Genomic DNA, 17117 nt, shown 5'->3' on the forward strand with positions numbered 1-17117 from the left:
GATTGAAACATAAAGTCATAATTTGTCCAGAGTCCTGGTGTTAACTTACTTCGACACACACCTTGATATATCCACCACCTTGTACACAAAGCACCTGGATGACCGTTTGTGGCCGGGCCAGGATTCTAACCCAGGCTAGACAGCTTTAGAAAGATTGTGCATACCTTATGGCTATCCTGCCTGCCTCATGTAGTCTCCATGGTTCCAAAATTAATCTGGGAACTTGAAATAAGTACTAAAATACAGCAGTGCTGCTCAGGTCAGGTCAGGTATGGGAGCATGTGCCAGAACAGCACGTCGCTGCGTCCACTTTCCGCTGGTACTCCAGGGGCCTCCGTCTGGCCATCCCCCAGGCAGATGCCAGGCCCATCCCCATCTCCTTGAGATGATGGTCAACCTGTTGCAACCATGAGGCACGTGGTCGACCCACTGGCCTCCTCCACTCATGAGACTCCCTCGCTGAGAAAATCTGGTGAGCAGGATCAGAGTCAGGAAAACGAGCCACATGTCCATACAGCCGCAACTGACGCTCACGGACTATGCAGGTAACAAATCTCATCCGAGTCTCTCTCAGCAACCGCTCGTTGGACACAAAATCCAACCAGCGATAGCCAAGGATTCTCCGAAGAGACCTGGTACCAAAGGAATTAAGTCTCCATCTCAGATCCTTGGTCAGAGTCCAAGTCTCGCACCCATAGAGCAAGACTGGAAGTACCAAGGACCTGAAGACTCGGACTTTCGTCCTCCCGCACAGGTACCGGCAGCGCCACACCCCATGATCCAGTGAATCCATGACTCCCCAGGCCCGACCCAGACGTCTATTGACCTCTGACTCGCAGCCAGCAGAGACATGAATATCACTGCCAAGGTAAGTGAATCTCTCCATGACCTCAACATCCTCACCACAAACAGACACAGACAGGACAGCAGCATCCAAGATGTCACCGAAAGCCTGGATCTTAGTTTTGACCCAAGAAACCCGTAATCCCAACGGCTCCGACTCCTCATTCAGCACCTCGAGGGCCCCCAAGAGGATGTCTAAAGTCTCCGCAAAGATGACTGCATCATCTGCAAAGTCAAGGTCCGAGATCTTGACATTCCCAAACGATGCACCGCAACTTGATCTCTCCGACATCCTCCCTAGAATCCAGTCCATACAAGTGCTGAAAAGTGTGGGGGCCAGTACACACCCCTGACGAACTCCAGTAACAACTGGAAATAAGTCAGAGATGGTACCAGCACACTTTACAGCACTCTCAGTACCAGAGTAGAGTTCAGACATCAGATCGATCAGTTTTGGTGGCACCCCACGAAGACCAAGAATCCTCCAGAGGACATCCCGATTCACTGAATCGAACGCTTTACAGAGATCAACATAGGCTGCAAGCAGCCCCTGCCGAAACTCTCGTCTGCGTTCGGTGAGGACACGAAGTGCAAGGATACGGTCAATCGTTGACCTCTTTGGTGTAAAGCCTGACTGCTCTGGACGCTGGTGCTCAAGCAGATGGTGGCAAACCCTATCGAGAATTATCCGAGCAAAGACCTTGCCCGGCACTGAGAGCAGCGTCACCCCTCGGTAGTTGTTGCAGTCTTGGCGATCACCCTTCCCTTTCCAGAGAGGGACAACAAGGCCCCTCTTCCAGTCAGTTGGGATGATGCATGTGTTCCAGGCAGAGCACAAAACTGCATGCAACGACACGAGTGCAGCATTTCCACCAGCCTTGAGAAGTTCGGCATGGATGCCACAGATCCCTGGAGCTTTGCCCCGTTTCAACTGGTTCACCGCAGCCCATGTTTCCACAAGCGAAGGTGGACCACAGTTGATTCGAGGGTCAGCAACAGGGATTGTAACACCCTTGACGTCCAACTCGACAGTTGGGGGATCAGCCTGGTACAACCGCTCAAAGTAACCGGCCCAGCGGGCCTTCACTTCAGACTCCTCTGTCAAGAGCCTACCACTCTCTGCTCGAACTGTAGTGCTCCGAGGGATGGGCTTGGATGAACGTAATGCGCGAATTCCCCTGTAAGCGGGACGAGAATCACCTTTTCCCAGGTGATACTCTACCCCCTCACAGATTCCTCGCACATCGGCCTCCTTGTCCACCCTCAGTGCACGTACAGTTTTACGCCTCAGCTCCCTGAACAGCTCAGCTCTGCCATTCAGCCTGGCCCTGCGACTCTGGTCAATGGTGTCCAGTGTCCCTTGAGAGACAAAATTCTTCTTTGCCCTGCGGTGAGCTCCAAGGCATCCACCGGCAACATCAAGGACGGTGGTCTTGAAGGCGCTCCACAACTCTTCAGGACCCCCCAAAGCACCCAGACCCCACAAGTGTCCACTCAGCCTGTTCGCAAACTCCTCAGCTACTCTCTCATCCCTGAGCTTGGCAACATCCAGCCTCGGCTGGGATGGTACCATTCTCCAGGATTTAAGGTGCAGCTTTAGAGTTGCTACAACAAGCCTGTGGTCAGTATTGAGGAACTGAGCACTCCGGTAGACCCTGCAGTTCTGGATCATCCTCCAACGACCGTCAATGAGGACATGGTCAATCTCCTTTGCCACACCGCCAGCGTTGGAATACCAAGTCCAGCGATGAGCTTGTGGGCGCTGAAACCATGAACCAGCCACCCTAAGTCCATGACTTCTTGCAAAGTCAAAGAACTTAGTGCCATTCTGGTTCATAGTTCCTGACCCATGGGGACCAACACACACCTCATAACCGTCCCTATCAGTTCCAGTCGATGCATTGAAATCCCCCAAGACTAGAAGTGTATCTCGTCTGGGGCACTGATCAACCACAGACTCGAGTGTGGCGTAGAATGCATCCTTCACGGTGAGATCACTCGCCTCAGTCGGAGCATAAACAGAGACCAGGGAAATGACACCGAAGGAGTGACGAATCCTTAATCTCATAATACGCTCGTTGACCGGTGTTACCTCAATTATCATTGGGGTCAGCTTATTGGACACAGCTACAGCAACTCCTTGGGTATGGTAACCATCAGAGCGACCAGACCAATAGTAGGTGTAACCACCCACCATTATCTTGCCGCAATCCGGTCTCCGAACCTCAGAGAGAGCTGCAATCCCGATGTCCAAACGCTTAAGCTCAGATGATAACAGAGACAGGTGATCATCCTCTCTTAGGGATAGGACATTCCAGGCACCCACCCGAAGGGACCGCCTCAGGTTAACCCAAGGAGACCGCCGTCTGGTGGACGACACCTCAGCACCACTCCGACACACTCTCCCGCAATCTGACCCAGGGATGTTACCCCGTGGTTTCCCTCCTATCAAAGATTGGGGGTCCCGAAGGCTTTGCCCCAATCCCGTCATCCGGTGAGCTGCCCTGCGAAGGGAAGCTGCACAGGAGGTACTCCCACGGAGTGGGTTTTCAGATTTTTTTGCGTTTTTGCGTTTTGCGGAATGAAGGGTTTTACGGTGGCCGGAGTGCAAATCCTGCCACCAACCTCCTAATAAGAAGTGACCCAACTGTAGGAGGACGTCTGCAGACACAGTTGGGCACTAGATATGGATGGCCGTTGGCTCACAAGGAGCTCCTCCGCCCTTTTTGAGTGCTGCTCAAATAGACCTTATCTAATCTCTGGGGACTTAAAAAAAAAACACGAAGGCATTCATACTACAAGTCCATGATGAGAAAACACCTCTCAAAAAGATGATCGTGTGAAGAAATCCAAGTGGCTCAGTAGTTGCCAGCTCAATTATTACTTTCTTGGCATCACTTGCCTTGCACTATGATGGCACCAGGAATGAGAAATTCTCAAGACCAGGAATACCACACATTGGCTTACTCTCTCTCTCTCTCTGAGTGAGACATTGGAATCTTTAAATTAAAATAATGCCAACTTAAATTAAAAAACAAACAAAAGATCATTCAGACATCTGATCAATATCAATTATGAGCTTACCTGGACTTTAGTCCAGCGAGCTCATGTGATCGAGCAGTGTTCGTAGGTGAATCAGTCAGTCAGTCTGTAAACCTTTTAGTCCAGGGGTTCCCAACCTTTTTTTTTACTGGGGTACAGTTTCACATGTTCGTGGTCCCACCGAGCACCACTGTACCAAAATTCACCTAAAATAGTGTTTATTTGCGATACAGATACGACAACGGAGAGTTAAACAATACTAACAATTCACAACTATGACATTGAGCAATCTGATCTGAACAAAAGAATGATACAGTAAGTACCTATTTGATTGTGTAAAATGTCCAGTCAATGGGATGGTTGAGCCTGCTTCTTGCTCACAAGCAGGACGATGTCAGGCTTTGTTTTGGATAAAGCACACCGAACATCATGTTCAACATCCAGTAGAGATCTTTGTTTTGTTTTTAGAATAACCACTGACGAGAACCCAGCTTCACACAGCCATGTAGATGGGAATACTATGAGCGAATGAACAGCCAGGGCAGCGAGCTTAGGGTAAGACCCCAACATTCCACACCAGAAGTCCGCAAGATTCATCTCGTCAAACTGATCTCGGGCTGTGGAGTCGTTCTGGAGATCAATCAAGCTTTCCTGCAGTCCTGTTCCAGGTGGCAAATCCAATGCATTCATGCGAAATGGGTTGCGAATCATTTTCAGATCCAGTTCCTTGAGATCCGGAAAATATGAATTTAATTCCTCATCCAAATTAGCGAGGTGATGTTTTACCAGTTGTATGAACTTCCTTGGGGGATTCTTTTCATGCTACTGAAGAATATCGGCCGTGCAAGAAAACATGACCACCACTCCCGCTTCGACATTCGTCTTCCACAGACGGAGTTTTTCCTGAAATCCCTTGACCTTCTCTATGAAGTCAATGATAACGCACCAGTCCCCTGCAGAGATTTGGTCAGGGCGTTTAACTGAGAAAAAATGTCGACCAAACAAGCCAGGTGCAATGCTCAGTCGGGGTCGTTCAAAGCAGCGACGAAATCGACAGTCTTTGGTTTTTCCATCGTTTTCGAAGAATTCGCGAAACTCAGCTCGCAGTTCAAACACGCGCTCTGCCATATTTCCACGGGATAACCATCTCACCTCAGTGTGGAATAAGAGAACTTTATGGTCGGAGCCGAAATCCTCGCAAAGTTTCTTGAAAAGTCATGAATTGAGAGCCTGGGATTTCACGTGGTTCACAATTTTGATCAATTTTGATCATGGCTTGGGGAGGGCCTTGGCTGCGAGTGCGTGGCGGTGGATCGTACAGTGTAGGCCGCGCACTTCAGGAGCAAATGCCTTCACAAGCATTTGGAAACCTGGTCTGCACCCCAACATAGCTGGAGCACCATCTGTAGTACAGCCTTTCAGGTCAACCCATGACAGCACAACTTGATCAAAGACTGAAGACACCTCTTCGAAAATGTCCTTTGCTTTCGTTGTGGTTTTAAGCGGGCGGCAAAATAGTATTTCATCCTTGAACTTGGCTCTATGCGCGTACCGAACGAACACTAACAGTTGGGCACAATTTGCCACGTCAGTTGACTCATCCAATTGCATAGAAAATCTGCATGGAGATGCCTTGATTTCTGCCACCACCTGGTCACGAATATTGGTTGACATTTCTTCAATGCGCCTCTGAACTGTGTTGTTTGACAACGAAAGAGAATTGAGCTTCTTGGCACTTTGTTCTCCCAGCGTGAGACGTACGATATCCTTTGTGGCGAGAAGGATGAGGCTTTCACCAACGGTGTGAGGTTTTTTTCTGTTCTGCAATTCGCAGTGTAACTAAGTAGGAGGATGCCTTTACGGCTGCCGTGGACTGCTGTTGAAAACTGCCGCTGCTGGCGAAGCGTGCTCCTTTCATGGCATTTTCCTTCCGACGAAAAAAATCATGGTCCTTGTCGCTGTGTTCAGGATGAACAGAATCAAAATGGCGCTTCAATAGACTTGGCTTCATAGATTGATTGCCGAGAACTTTTCCACAAATCACACACTGTGGAGATTCTAATTCACCTTTTTGGATGGAAGTGAAGCCTAACTTGAGATAACTCCGAATATTTTCGCATTGATATGATGCTGGTGAACGATAAAGGTAATAATAAGCCGGGCAATAAGCAACGATGACAGCGTGGCGTGTAGTGACAAAACAAATAATAAGACTTGCGCACAATGGCCGATAACAAACAGCTGTCAGTGTACAGCCGCTTTCGATATAAATTTAATTATTGTGCACAAGCTGCATGAGAGAGAGAGAAGTAAAATAAAAACTGCGTTTTAAAAAAAATAAAAATAAAAAAAAGGGCACGCTGCCGCGTACCACAGAGAAAGTCCAAATGTACCACATGTTGGGAACCCCTGTTTTAGTCATTATTGCTTGAACCAAACGCATCGATTTTGATGAAACTTGGCAACAAGTTTCATATCTGATGACTATCAAAGGTGTATTGACCACATCAAAATCTGCACTTATTAATCAGGACTAAAATGCAAAAACTATTCCTGCCTTAACCTACAGAAGACATTGCATCCCCAGCACAGCCATGTCCTCAGCCAAAAACACAACCTGTAACCCGGATTGCAGTAATCAGAATTGAGGGGGCTTCCATTCGACCAATCATGTGACCAGATTCTGCACAGTGCACATGAAAAAAATTTCGATATTTTATGACGTCATTGACCTGATCCAGGTGAGTTTCAGGACCCTTCATCTTTGACCATTTTGACCCGTGGTCCTATTTTTTTCACTTAAAATCTTTATCTGAAAAAATGTGCAATACAACTTCAATGAATTTCCTCACAATTTCTATGGAGGCAGTCGTAGCATGAGTATAGTTATTCAGGTGACAGATCGTGAAAAAAAAATTGGTTATAAATGAATGGATAAGTTGTAGAAGTATAAGAATAAAACACATGAAGGGATGAACAATTTTTTTATTTTTAAGTCAAATAAAAAAAAAACAATGATAACCAGAACATGAAAGTCTGAAAAAGTTATTTCCCATCTCCTCAAGCAAGTTCACTCTGTGCCAACATGGTTCATATGGCATCCCCACTCAGAGGAGCCAAGCTGAAACCATTAAAACAAATCAACCCGATAAACCTGAAGTGTTAACCTTATTCAGTTAACAGTGGATTTTGAACGGTCAATTCCTGGAGCATCACTGCTTGCACGACTCACTTTGGGCCACAGAACGACACCGATAATGTGGAACACAAGGAAATTAGACACAGGTGGAGACCATTCAGCCCATCATACCTGCACCACATCCCCACCACACCAAATTATCAACACGAGATCAAAATAAGAAAAGGCAAAATGTTTTTTTTTTTTTAAAGTGTTTTTTTAGGGTTTTTTGTTTGTTGTTAGTTTTTTAGTTTTTGTAATTTAATTTAATTTTTTTATTTTTGTAGTTTTTGTATTCTTTTTGTCGTTTTAGTAAAAACAAAATGTTTTTAGTTTTTGTATATATATATATATATATATATATATATATATATATATATATATATATATATATATATATATATATATATATATATATATATATATATATAGTTACGGTTGTGGGAATTTATAAAACCACCATTCAGGTCCCGTAGGTGAGATATCTCTGTAAGTACATGTGTAGTTAGCCCAAACCCGTTGTTTAGAGGGGCTAAATGTGATTCATTCGGGCTGCGACGCTTTGAGATAGTCGTTTTTCTGTTCTATCTTTATTTTGAACCAACCACGTCTCAACCGCCATCACACAACAACCACCAACCACAACGCCGCTTCACAACAACAATGCCAACAGCCACGATCTTTACCTTCACAACTCGCTCCCGCAAACATCGCATCACCGCCATTCCGAACGGCACCATGGCCATAAACCACCACCATAAACCCTCCACCACCTTCACCTCTCTCTCCTTCTGCGGCCATTCCCGCACCACCTGTGAGCATGGAGCGTCAGGCTGTCCTGGGCTCATACGGGACGCGCGCCGAGCCGCGAGTGCAAAATGCGGCCTTTCCGAGGAGAATTCGGATCAGGAATGCTACACGCCCACTTCTGATCCGTCCAATCAGCAAGCGCAGGACGGTTTGGCCCCGCCTCCAGGCGCGTCGGAGTAGAATCGAGATATGCAAATTCTAGGATCAGGGGAGATTCACGCCCCTTTTTCTCCGTCCAATGGGCGAGCGTGGCTCCACCCCCGAGCTCGTTCTGATCCAGAAATTTGCATATGGGTTCTCCTGGCGGCCTATAAAGCGCCGAGCACGGGGCGAATCTGGGGAGAGTCAGTTTTTTGGTTGGAGAGCAGAGTGTGGCAGCGGCAGAGTGTGGCAGTGGCAGAGTGTTTTGGGTTGAGTCAGTTTGGGTCGAGTCGGTCTCGGCAGAGTCGGTTTGGGCAGAGTCGGCCTCAGAAGAGCGGAGAGTGTTTTGGGCAGAGTCGGGTTGGAGCGCGGAGTGGAGTCGGGAGGCGGGGGTGTACAGGTGGTTTGCTGCAGTCGGCTGAGGAGAATTGGGGAAGAGACCGAGGAGCTCGGGTCCGAGGCAAGGAAGACGGCGGTCGGCGACGAGGTCGCGGTGGAATAGCTCGTCACGGGACCCAAGCAAGCCAGCTATTCTCTTTCCCCAGAGCATCAACAATTCCCCCCTCCTTTTTCCCCCGCGCTGAGATAGTGCGGAAAGGGGGCCCCGTTCCCACCCCACTCCGAGCAGTGCCAACAAAACCCGCGAAGGAGCACGAAGTCGGGGCACCGCCGCGCTGCCACATTTGCGGCTCATCACAAGGACACGGGTAGGATCCACCCGGTCTCGCGGACCTGACCGCTCTTTCAGGTCCCGCGCAAATATTGGCCCACAGGCCCCGTCTGCCCCCTTGTCTTTGAGGGTGGTCCTTTTCTTTTGTTTCTGTGTAAACGTGTGTGTGTGGCGCCAGTCTAGTGAAGTAAAACTGTGTAAGTGTTGCCGTGTGTACGCGTAGTCGGTTGTAGATCTGCATTGTTGTGTTTCTTTTGTTGCAATTGCTTTATGTGCATAATTGTTTTAATTGTATATGTGTGCTTTCCTTGTGCTGCGGAATAAATGTGCATCATGTTGAACTGTTTTCCCGTTTCGCTTCGTCTTTTCTTCAATTGAATCTCCATCTTGCTTCAAGTAAAGGGTTGGTAGTGGGCTTAATACGCCCGATAATTAATCGAACCGTCCAGGTTGACGATAACACCGCTCGGTTATCCCGATAGTACGGAACGTGTCGCTTAAGCGGCCCGTGTCCGGGGTTGACCTGCGATCGCCCGGTCTACCCTCCGTGTGGGTACTTAGGTAGGTCGAGTTTGGCGAACAACCCTATCCCACGCGGGTGGCCGATTGGCACGATCGTGGTGAGGCCGAAAGGCCCACCCGTGACTAGCTCCCGGCGTTAGTCTGAGAGGGTCACGACAGAATTGTCCGTCCGGTGGGCGACATGCCGCGATTCGAGTCACGTGGCCGTTCGCACGCCGGCGGGCGCGAATTCGCAACAGTATATATATATATATATATATATATATATATATATATATATATATATATATATATATATATATATATATATATATATATATATATATATATATTTACCCAGGGGAGAGGGCATGGGCTTGGGTAAAAAAAAAAAAACACACAACATCGACCACACAACACCCCTTGACGAGACCCCACCAACAGCACTCTGTACACACGCACACAATCACCCATCAATGCTAAAGCTACCTAAAAATCCTGCCAACATCCCTAAATACCCCTCTATCTCCATAACTTCCAGGTACCTATGTAATTCCAATTTAAACATCTATCTGTGGGCTGTCAGTTTTCGAAAGAAAGTTATAACTATCATGTAAAACAACCATAAATTGTGACCACTGCATGCTGGCAAGTTCCTTTTTTTTAATATTTTTTATTTTTTAAATCAAAGTGCCTTGAAAGTGTGAAGTTCCTGAAATAAACTTTGTTGACTCTGCACTGTCCAGTCACATCCCACAAATGCAGCTGCCACAACAGTGGCCGCAGCAGCCACCCCCATATCCTGCTCCATATAGAGGCGTGCAACTTTTTAGTGGGCCTGTTTAGTGTTCACATTCGAGCATGCAGTTCATTGATGTTAAGAGCCTGAGTTCAAATATCCGTCTACTCGACACAAACATCTTCACAATTAATTTCAACATGCACTCCGAATGTCCTCTTCCATTTCTGGTGGCTTGTGCATCGAGCATCAACAAACACGATAAAATAAACCTTGTCCATGTCTGACCGCCACTTAAAGTGTGTCACGCATGGATATTGTATTGGCATTTGCCAAGTGCTTCCTTCCTCGCTAACGGGGACATGAAGTTCAGACCTGGTTTGGGCACAGAGAAACATTTCCGTCTCCAATAAGCAATTCAGATCTGGAATGCAGTGGTCTTTGGATCATCATCAGCTAGTTTCAGTCCAATGCTCGACGAAGCCACAGCATGTTGACATCGTGTTGCTTCGTCTCTTGCTTTGTTGTTCCTATTGACTCTTCCATCTTAGGTCTGGCCTTCCCCTGTTCCTGTTGCCATCCATCGGTCTCCATGTTATTACTATTGTTGTCCACCTGTTATCTGTTCTTCTGCTAATGTGTCCTGCCCCTTTCCATTTCCTAAGTTTGATTATTTCTAAGATTTCCTGAGTTTTGGTTTGTTCTCTGACCCATTTATTTGTTTTTCTCTCTTTGTATGTGGTACCTAATGTATTTCGTTCCATATTGTGTTGTGCTGCTGTTAACCTTTTTTCCAGTTTTGTTGTTAACATCCAGTCTCTGCCCCATAGACGACAGTTGGAATAATACACTGATTGAAAACTTTCCTTTTCAGACATATTTGTAAGCTACCTCTCATGATGATATTGAGCTTTCCATATTGTCTCCATCCAAGTCTGATTCTTCTCTTTATTTCTTGTTCTTAATCATTTTCCTTGAGGCTAAAGCTTTGCCCTCGGTATTTGATTATATTCTTCTACTTCTTATCTTCTGTTTGGTTTCCATTTATTATGATTTCTCCATGAGCTACAAAGGAGTTCAGTACTACTTTGATTTTTGCCATGTTAATGTTCAGCCCACTCACTCTTCATGCTAGTTTCAGCGAGTTCCCGGAGCATAGTTTCAATTTTCTCTTAGCTTTCTTCCATGACAATGATGGTGTCTGCAAATCTTAGGTGGTTGAACTTTTCTCCAATAATGTTGACGCCCTGATCTTCCCACTGAAGTGATCGAAATATATACCCCAGAGAGGCAGTGAATAATTTGTGAGAGATCGTGTCACCTTGGCTTACTCTGTTGTTGATGTTGATCTTACCACTTCCTTTGTGCAGCATCACTGTAGTTGTACAATCTGTGTAAATATCTTTCAGAAATTCAATCTATTTCCTTCCCTGTCCTTGTTGATGTAATGCGTCCGCCGTCCAGCACCGACTGTTTCTACTGAGTCGAATACCTTCTCATAATGTAGTCTACAGAGGTTTAGGTTTATTATGCAAAGAGGTTTATTCTGATGTTCCTGGCATTTTTCCTTCAGTTGATTGATGGTGTGTATGTGGTCAATGGTGGAAGATCCACTTGTGAAGCTGGAAGGCTCTCTTGGTTGGTTGCTATCTAGAATGCCTTCCATTCAATTGGTCAGGACCCTGGTGAAAAATTTATATGTGCTCGAAAGTCGGCTGATTGGATGATAGTTCTTCAGATCTCGTTTGTTTCCCTTTTTGAAGAGGATAATCATGTTGGCTTCTTTCCGTTGTTTGGCAACTTTCCCCCCATTTTAAGTAAGCTGCATATAGTTTAACAAGCTGTACTGTGATGGTGCCTTCTCCTTCCATAAATGTGTCTATTAATATGGTATCTGACCCTGTTGCGTTTCCTCTTTTCATGTTTTGTTATGCATGTTTCACTTCCCAGTTTGTGACGTCCGGTGTCTCTTCGGCTATGGTTTGATGCAACTCTTCAACCCCTTTGTCACTGTAATAAAGCTGTTCATAAAATTCTTCTATTCATTGTCGCATTTTGTCTTGATGTCTAATTTATTATATTACGATCTATATCTTTGGATATTGTAATATACTACCAGGTGGCAAAGTCACAAACTCATCATCAGACAATGACAAAAAAACAAATAATTAAGAGGTGGGAAGACAGGTGCAGAATGAAACAAGGCTCTGTACTGTATTTGCAGTCGTGCTTGATCAGAGCCCCATCCGCACAGTGAACGTGACAGAAAAGGCGACGTATTTTGGAGGGAAGGGTTACTACATTGTCCTACATCTCGAAGATGGAGTTTCCTACCCTCTGACTAATTATGCTGTACTGGGGAAGAAGAGGTATGAACCTTCAGAACAATCATCAACAAATTATATCATTTATTCTGCTTTGCATTATCTAACGACTTTGTCAGCAAGTTAAGTTCTATTCACAATGCTTCTGAGCTCTCACGTCACACAGTTCTACCCAAAGTGGAAAGACCAAATATGGTCTGATTACTTGTATGGCATGATTTATAGGGTTGATGATGTTTCTCGTTGTGCGCATTATTTCACATTGTACTCATCTTTACAGTGAGGTTGAAGACCTACGGAGATACCTCGTGGAATTTTTGACGAATTGCTCTACATGAGCGACTTTGCCTCACGTTTCGTTCTACCACGGCGATGGGCAGAAAACATACGTCACCCTTCTGTGCAGTGGAGAGTCTTGCAGTCTTGTGGTGTACTGTTATACTAACAATGCTTTTGTGAATGTAAAATTAGCTTGGCTGCCATTTTGTGATTTGGAATTGACCTTTTTAGTCATATCCCAAACTTGAGTCGATTGATGGTGGAGTGGGGAAAGCCTTGTAGCATTTCCCTCACTGGTGTTGGTTGGTTCAATACCTGTGGCTGGTCATAAAGATTGGCACCACCACTTATATTTGTCGATACAAGTGCCACTACACTTCCACCAGTGACCTTCACAATTAGGTTATGGGAGCAACACCACCACCACATCCTTGCCTTACTTGTAACTTTGAAGCATTGGCATGTGCCATCGTGTCAACAACGTTCCTGTATCCGGCTGTACTTTGAGGCGATGTGATACTTGAATGCGAGAAACACATTCGTGCGACATAACAGCAAAACCAACATACACTGGGGCTAATCCCAGGGCTTTTCAGGCTTCTCATAATTTCCCAGGTGATTCACTCACCGTGTGGATTACCCACTGGAGAGCCATGATTATGGGTGGACATTGGGGCAAAAAAAATGTATTCGTCGGTGAATCCTGTATGATACGCCCTCGATTGTCAGAAGAACCCGTATTGACTCTTAGGCCAATACAACAATGAGGCGAGTCACTCAAGTATCGCTCCATATTACTTGCTTACATGTATTATTGTTGTATTAGATATTACAATCCTTACGATAATTCACACACCGGTATTTGTTTGTGTGTTTGTTTGTTGCGCTACTCCTCCTACAGTTGTGGGCCGATTACATCCAGACTTGCTACACAGGATCAACATGACCCCAATTAGTGTATAGGATCTCCATGTAAATGTGTATCATGTAGCACACCATTTCATTTGCAGTACAGTATTTCTGTCCCCACGTTTTCTTGTACAGCAGTGTTTCTCAAGGTGGGGCGTGGCAATATTTTGGTGGGGCATGAGGATTCAGAATTAATGAATCAATATATGATCGCTTTCATAGCTTTGCACTTTCAAATTTTCAAAAGTTTGAAGCTGCAACTGATGCCTCATTGCATCATAACTATTGAAATGAGTAGCAATTGAATAAAATTTGCAATAAAGTTTTAATAAAGCCTTTTGAATACATATGTAGTATCTACTGTAGTGTCTCCAATCATGGTGGGGCGTACGTTTTTTTTTTGAAAATCAAAGTGGGGTGTGGGACAAAAAAGGTTGAGAAACAGTGCCGTACACTGATGTGTTTTGAATTTTTAGCAGTAGACATGTCCTTTGCTGCATGCACATAACCCGGGTTCCCCCCCCCCCCGGGAGCGATTGAGGCAGCTGTCAGTTGCCTATACACTGCCCAAACCAAGGTACGAGTCAGAAGAACATGTTGCATGCTGGAAACAAGATTGCCCGTTGGGTTTGTCCTCTGCTAGTTAATATAACTACCAGGCACTCCCCCATCTGAAGGGAATTTTGCTGAATTGCATGAGATTCATTATAAGTGATAGGAAATTACTTTGTGACCTCTGTGCTTTAGGCTGCCTTGAGGATGGAAATAAATTTTGGTTTACCTGTGCCTTTAATATCCGTTTTTTAAAATTCAACAATAATAATAATAACTAGATATCTGCGATCACGAAGCGATCGCCAAGGGTGAGCCTCCCCCTGCTTATCCTTGGCAATCACCTGTGACACCCTTGGACCACGATCCAATGATGACATTTTTTTCAGACCAACATATGACTTTGACCTTCAACATTTAGGGATGGAGTGTAAATTAAGAAAATGTGTCCCCATTTACTATCTATCCATAAACCTCAACATCATGAAAATGAGTAAATTCTTCAAGTTTGGATCAAAAAGGTGTTTTCGAGCTAATTTTACATACAGTAAGGTCACGATCCACAAAAGCAGGTCAAGGCCAACAATCAATATCAGGTGCACAACTTCAATGCAGATCCACGAAAATGATGCAAGAACATCTGGGAAGGCCAAGTAGTCTTAAAGGTTCCGCATTGGCAAAGTTGAGCGATGACAAAAAAAATGCGTTTTTTTTTTTTTCAGTCTGCCATTTGACCCTGACCTTTAACCTGAGGGGGGGGGGGTATGATGTAAATTAAGCATAAACAAGCCTTGGAGGGCAATTTTGTTCTGGTCAGACAAACCTTAGTCGAGTTATGGTGAAAAAAAATTTATGTTCATATAATTGGATCACAACCTTTAAAATTAGGTCAACGTCAAAATGATATCAACCAACCACACTTTCTATTCCCATTATTAAAAATCGCAAATCCGAAAGTCTCAGCTGGATCCGAGATACAGCTCCAACATTAGAGACAAACCTAAATGGTGGCTTCGTACTCCTCGTTGTGTAAGACCTTGACCTTTAACCCAGAGGTGGAAGATGTAACTAAATGCACCTTGCCCAAGGCTATGTGGAGAGGACAATTTCATTCTGATCAGACAAACCTTAATCAAGTTATGGTTAAAAAAAATTGTTAAAAGGCCATGACCTTAAAATTAGGTCAAGATCAAAAAGTCAACCCCACATTTCTTTTCCCATTATTGATGCTAAATCTCAAATCCGAAAGTCCCAGCCAGATCCGAGATGCAGCTGGGAAATTGATACAGCTGGGAAATTGAGTGTTGGGAATGCTGGAAACAGAATAAGAAAAAAAAACAATTTTTTTTTATTTTTCTAAATGGTGGTTTAGTACTCCTAGGGATCGAATAAACTCTGGGGTACCATTAAAATTGGGGTCACTAATTGCAGAAACAAACCCCAAACAGCTGTGGTGGAAATGAACTCAATCAGGTTCAGCATACAAAGGAGAATCTTTAATACATTATGTACGTGTGCACATACGGGAGAAATCTCCATCAATGAAACTCTCAAAATAATAAAACCCCAATCCAAGCCTGAAATGTCGAAGCAGGGACGAGTATTTCTTATAATATTAACCTTTAATCTGAACAATGGGCTGGAATAATAGCTTAGGCCCGAGAGGAATGTGCACTCCATTCTGAGCTATCAAGCCTGAGTTTGAATCTTGACCTCGCTATAAACCTCCATGGTGGTGTTTCGCATCCAGGGAGATTGGTACATCAATGCATGTGCCATCCTTACAGGATGTACGTTAAACTCTGTGTCCCATCTACTGGCATTAGATGGTGAATGTTAAAGATCCCACGGTGTCCACCATGAAGAGTTGGCGAACTATCGCCAGCACGCTGAACAAATTACAAATTCCTGTTCTCTAACCTACAGGGGGCACTGCATCAGTGGCACAGCTGTGCCCCCAGCAAATGATGAAACCAGCAGCGAGCTATGTGCTGCCTACAAAAGGAAAGGAACTGAACAATCTCCACACTTTTCTAGTCTATGGTAGGCCACAGACTTGCAAATCAATCCTTGTACTTCTGCCCTGTGAATGCAAACTTGTGATTACAATACAAACGTGACATTATTTGTCATAGATGTACGTGATTATATAATTTTGGTGCATTTTATTTGCTGGATATTTCAGTGGTATATAATATACTTAAGTAGCATTGTATTGTACATGTTCATACTAACCAGATATAGTGAGAGCATACACGAGCTGAGAGTTGGAAATAAATGCTGTTTTCCAAGGGTATATGCACAGAGCACCTAAAGCACAGAGGTTTTCCAAAAAGGTACAAAAGGTGTTTGAACTTGAGAGTTCAGGGAACACCGTATCCTGCACAGTCTTGAGAAAAAGAACATGGGATTTCATGGAAACAGTCTCCTGGAAGAAGAAGGAACTCAGTTACCCCACCCTGAAAAAAAATCAGTGGCAAATTTGATTGCTCGAGAGGGCGTATAATTTTGCCCAAGCACTGCTAAAATGAGAGTTTTTGTCAGTTGAAACAAGGCAATTTGTGTTCTACAGTGTTCACGTACTCTCAAACCCCAACATTCACGGGGGATGCGTTCATGAAAAATGCCGTGAATGTCGGAGAATTGTTTCAATGAGAAAAAGAGGGATAGGTTCCCGACGGTTCATGAGTCATAAGGGAAAATAAAAAATCCCACAAAAAAACAACGAATACGCGAAGCAGAGGTCCATGAATGTATAAGCAGGTCACATTTTATGAACCGCGAATACGTGGGGTCCGCAAGTGTCAGGGTCTGAAAGTCTTGAATATAATTCTATTGAAATAATATAAAATTTTAAAGGCTTTCAAAAGCAAACAAACGTTGAATCGGAAGTTTACTGATATTGATGCACCCTCTTTTACACCACCACAGCACATGACATTAGTTATTCGTGCCTGTTGTTTGTGTCCTTTTAGTAGGGTCAATATGCTGACTAACCCTAAAACAAGCCGGTAGGCGGACATGGGTAGTCAATCAAGTCGAATTTAGTCGTTTTTCAGCCGTTACTAGCCAACAAAAGCATCCATAGCAACGGTTCTTTCTCACACATAACGAGGACATACCATGAAC

The 17117-nt window shown here is 44.7% G+C and overlaps 1 protein-coding gene across 1 annotated transcript in view; it reads left to right on the plus strand.

Moving 5' to 3' along the window:
- The window catches only part of CYBC1 (cytochrome b-245 chaperone 1), a 46409-nt gene extending 32626 nt beyond the window's left edge, over positions 1–13783 (plus strand). The window contains exons 8-9 of the mRNA XM_085858311.1: positions 12149–12293; positions 12529–13783. Of these exons, the coding sequence (XP_085714437.1) occupies positions 12149–12293; positions 12529–12586 (203 nt within the window). The 3' untranslated portion in view covers positions 12587–13783. The remainder of the gene's footprint in view (positions 1–12148; positions 12294–12528) is intronic.
- The last annotated feature ends 3334 nt before the right edge of the window (positions 13784–17117 follow it).

This window comes from Eptatretus burgeri, chromosome 15 (genome assembly GCF_056783735.1).
Source record: "Eptatretus burgeri isolate ZD-2024b chromosome 15, Ebu_testis_v1, whole genome shotgun sequence".
NCBI lineage: Eukaryota > Metazoa > Chordata > Myxini > Myxiniformes > Myxinidae > Eptatretus > Eptatretus burgeri.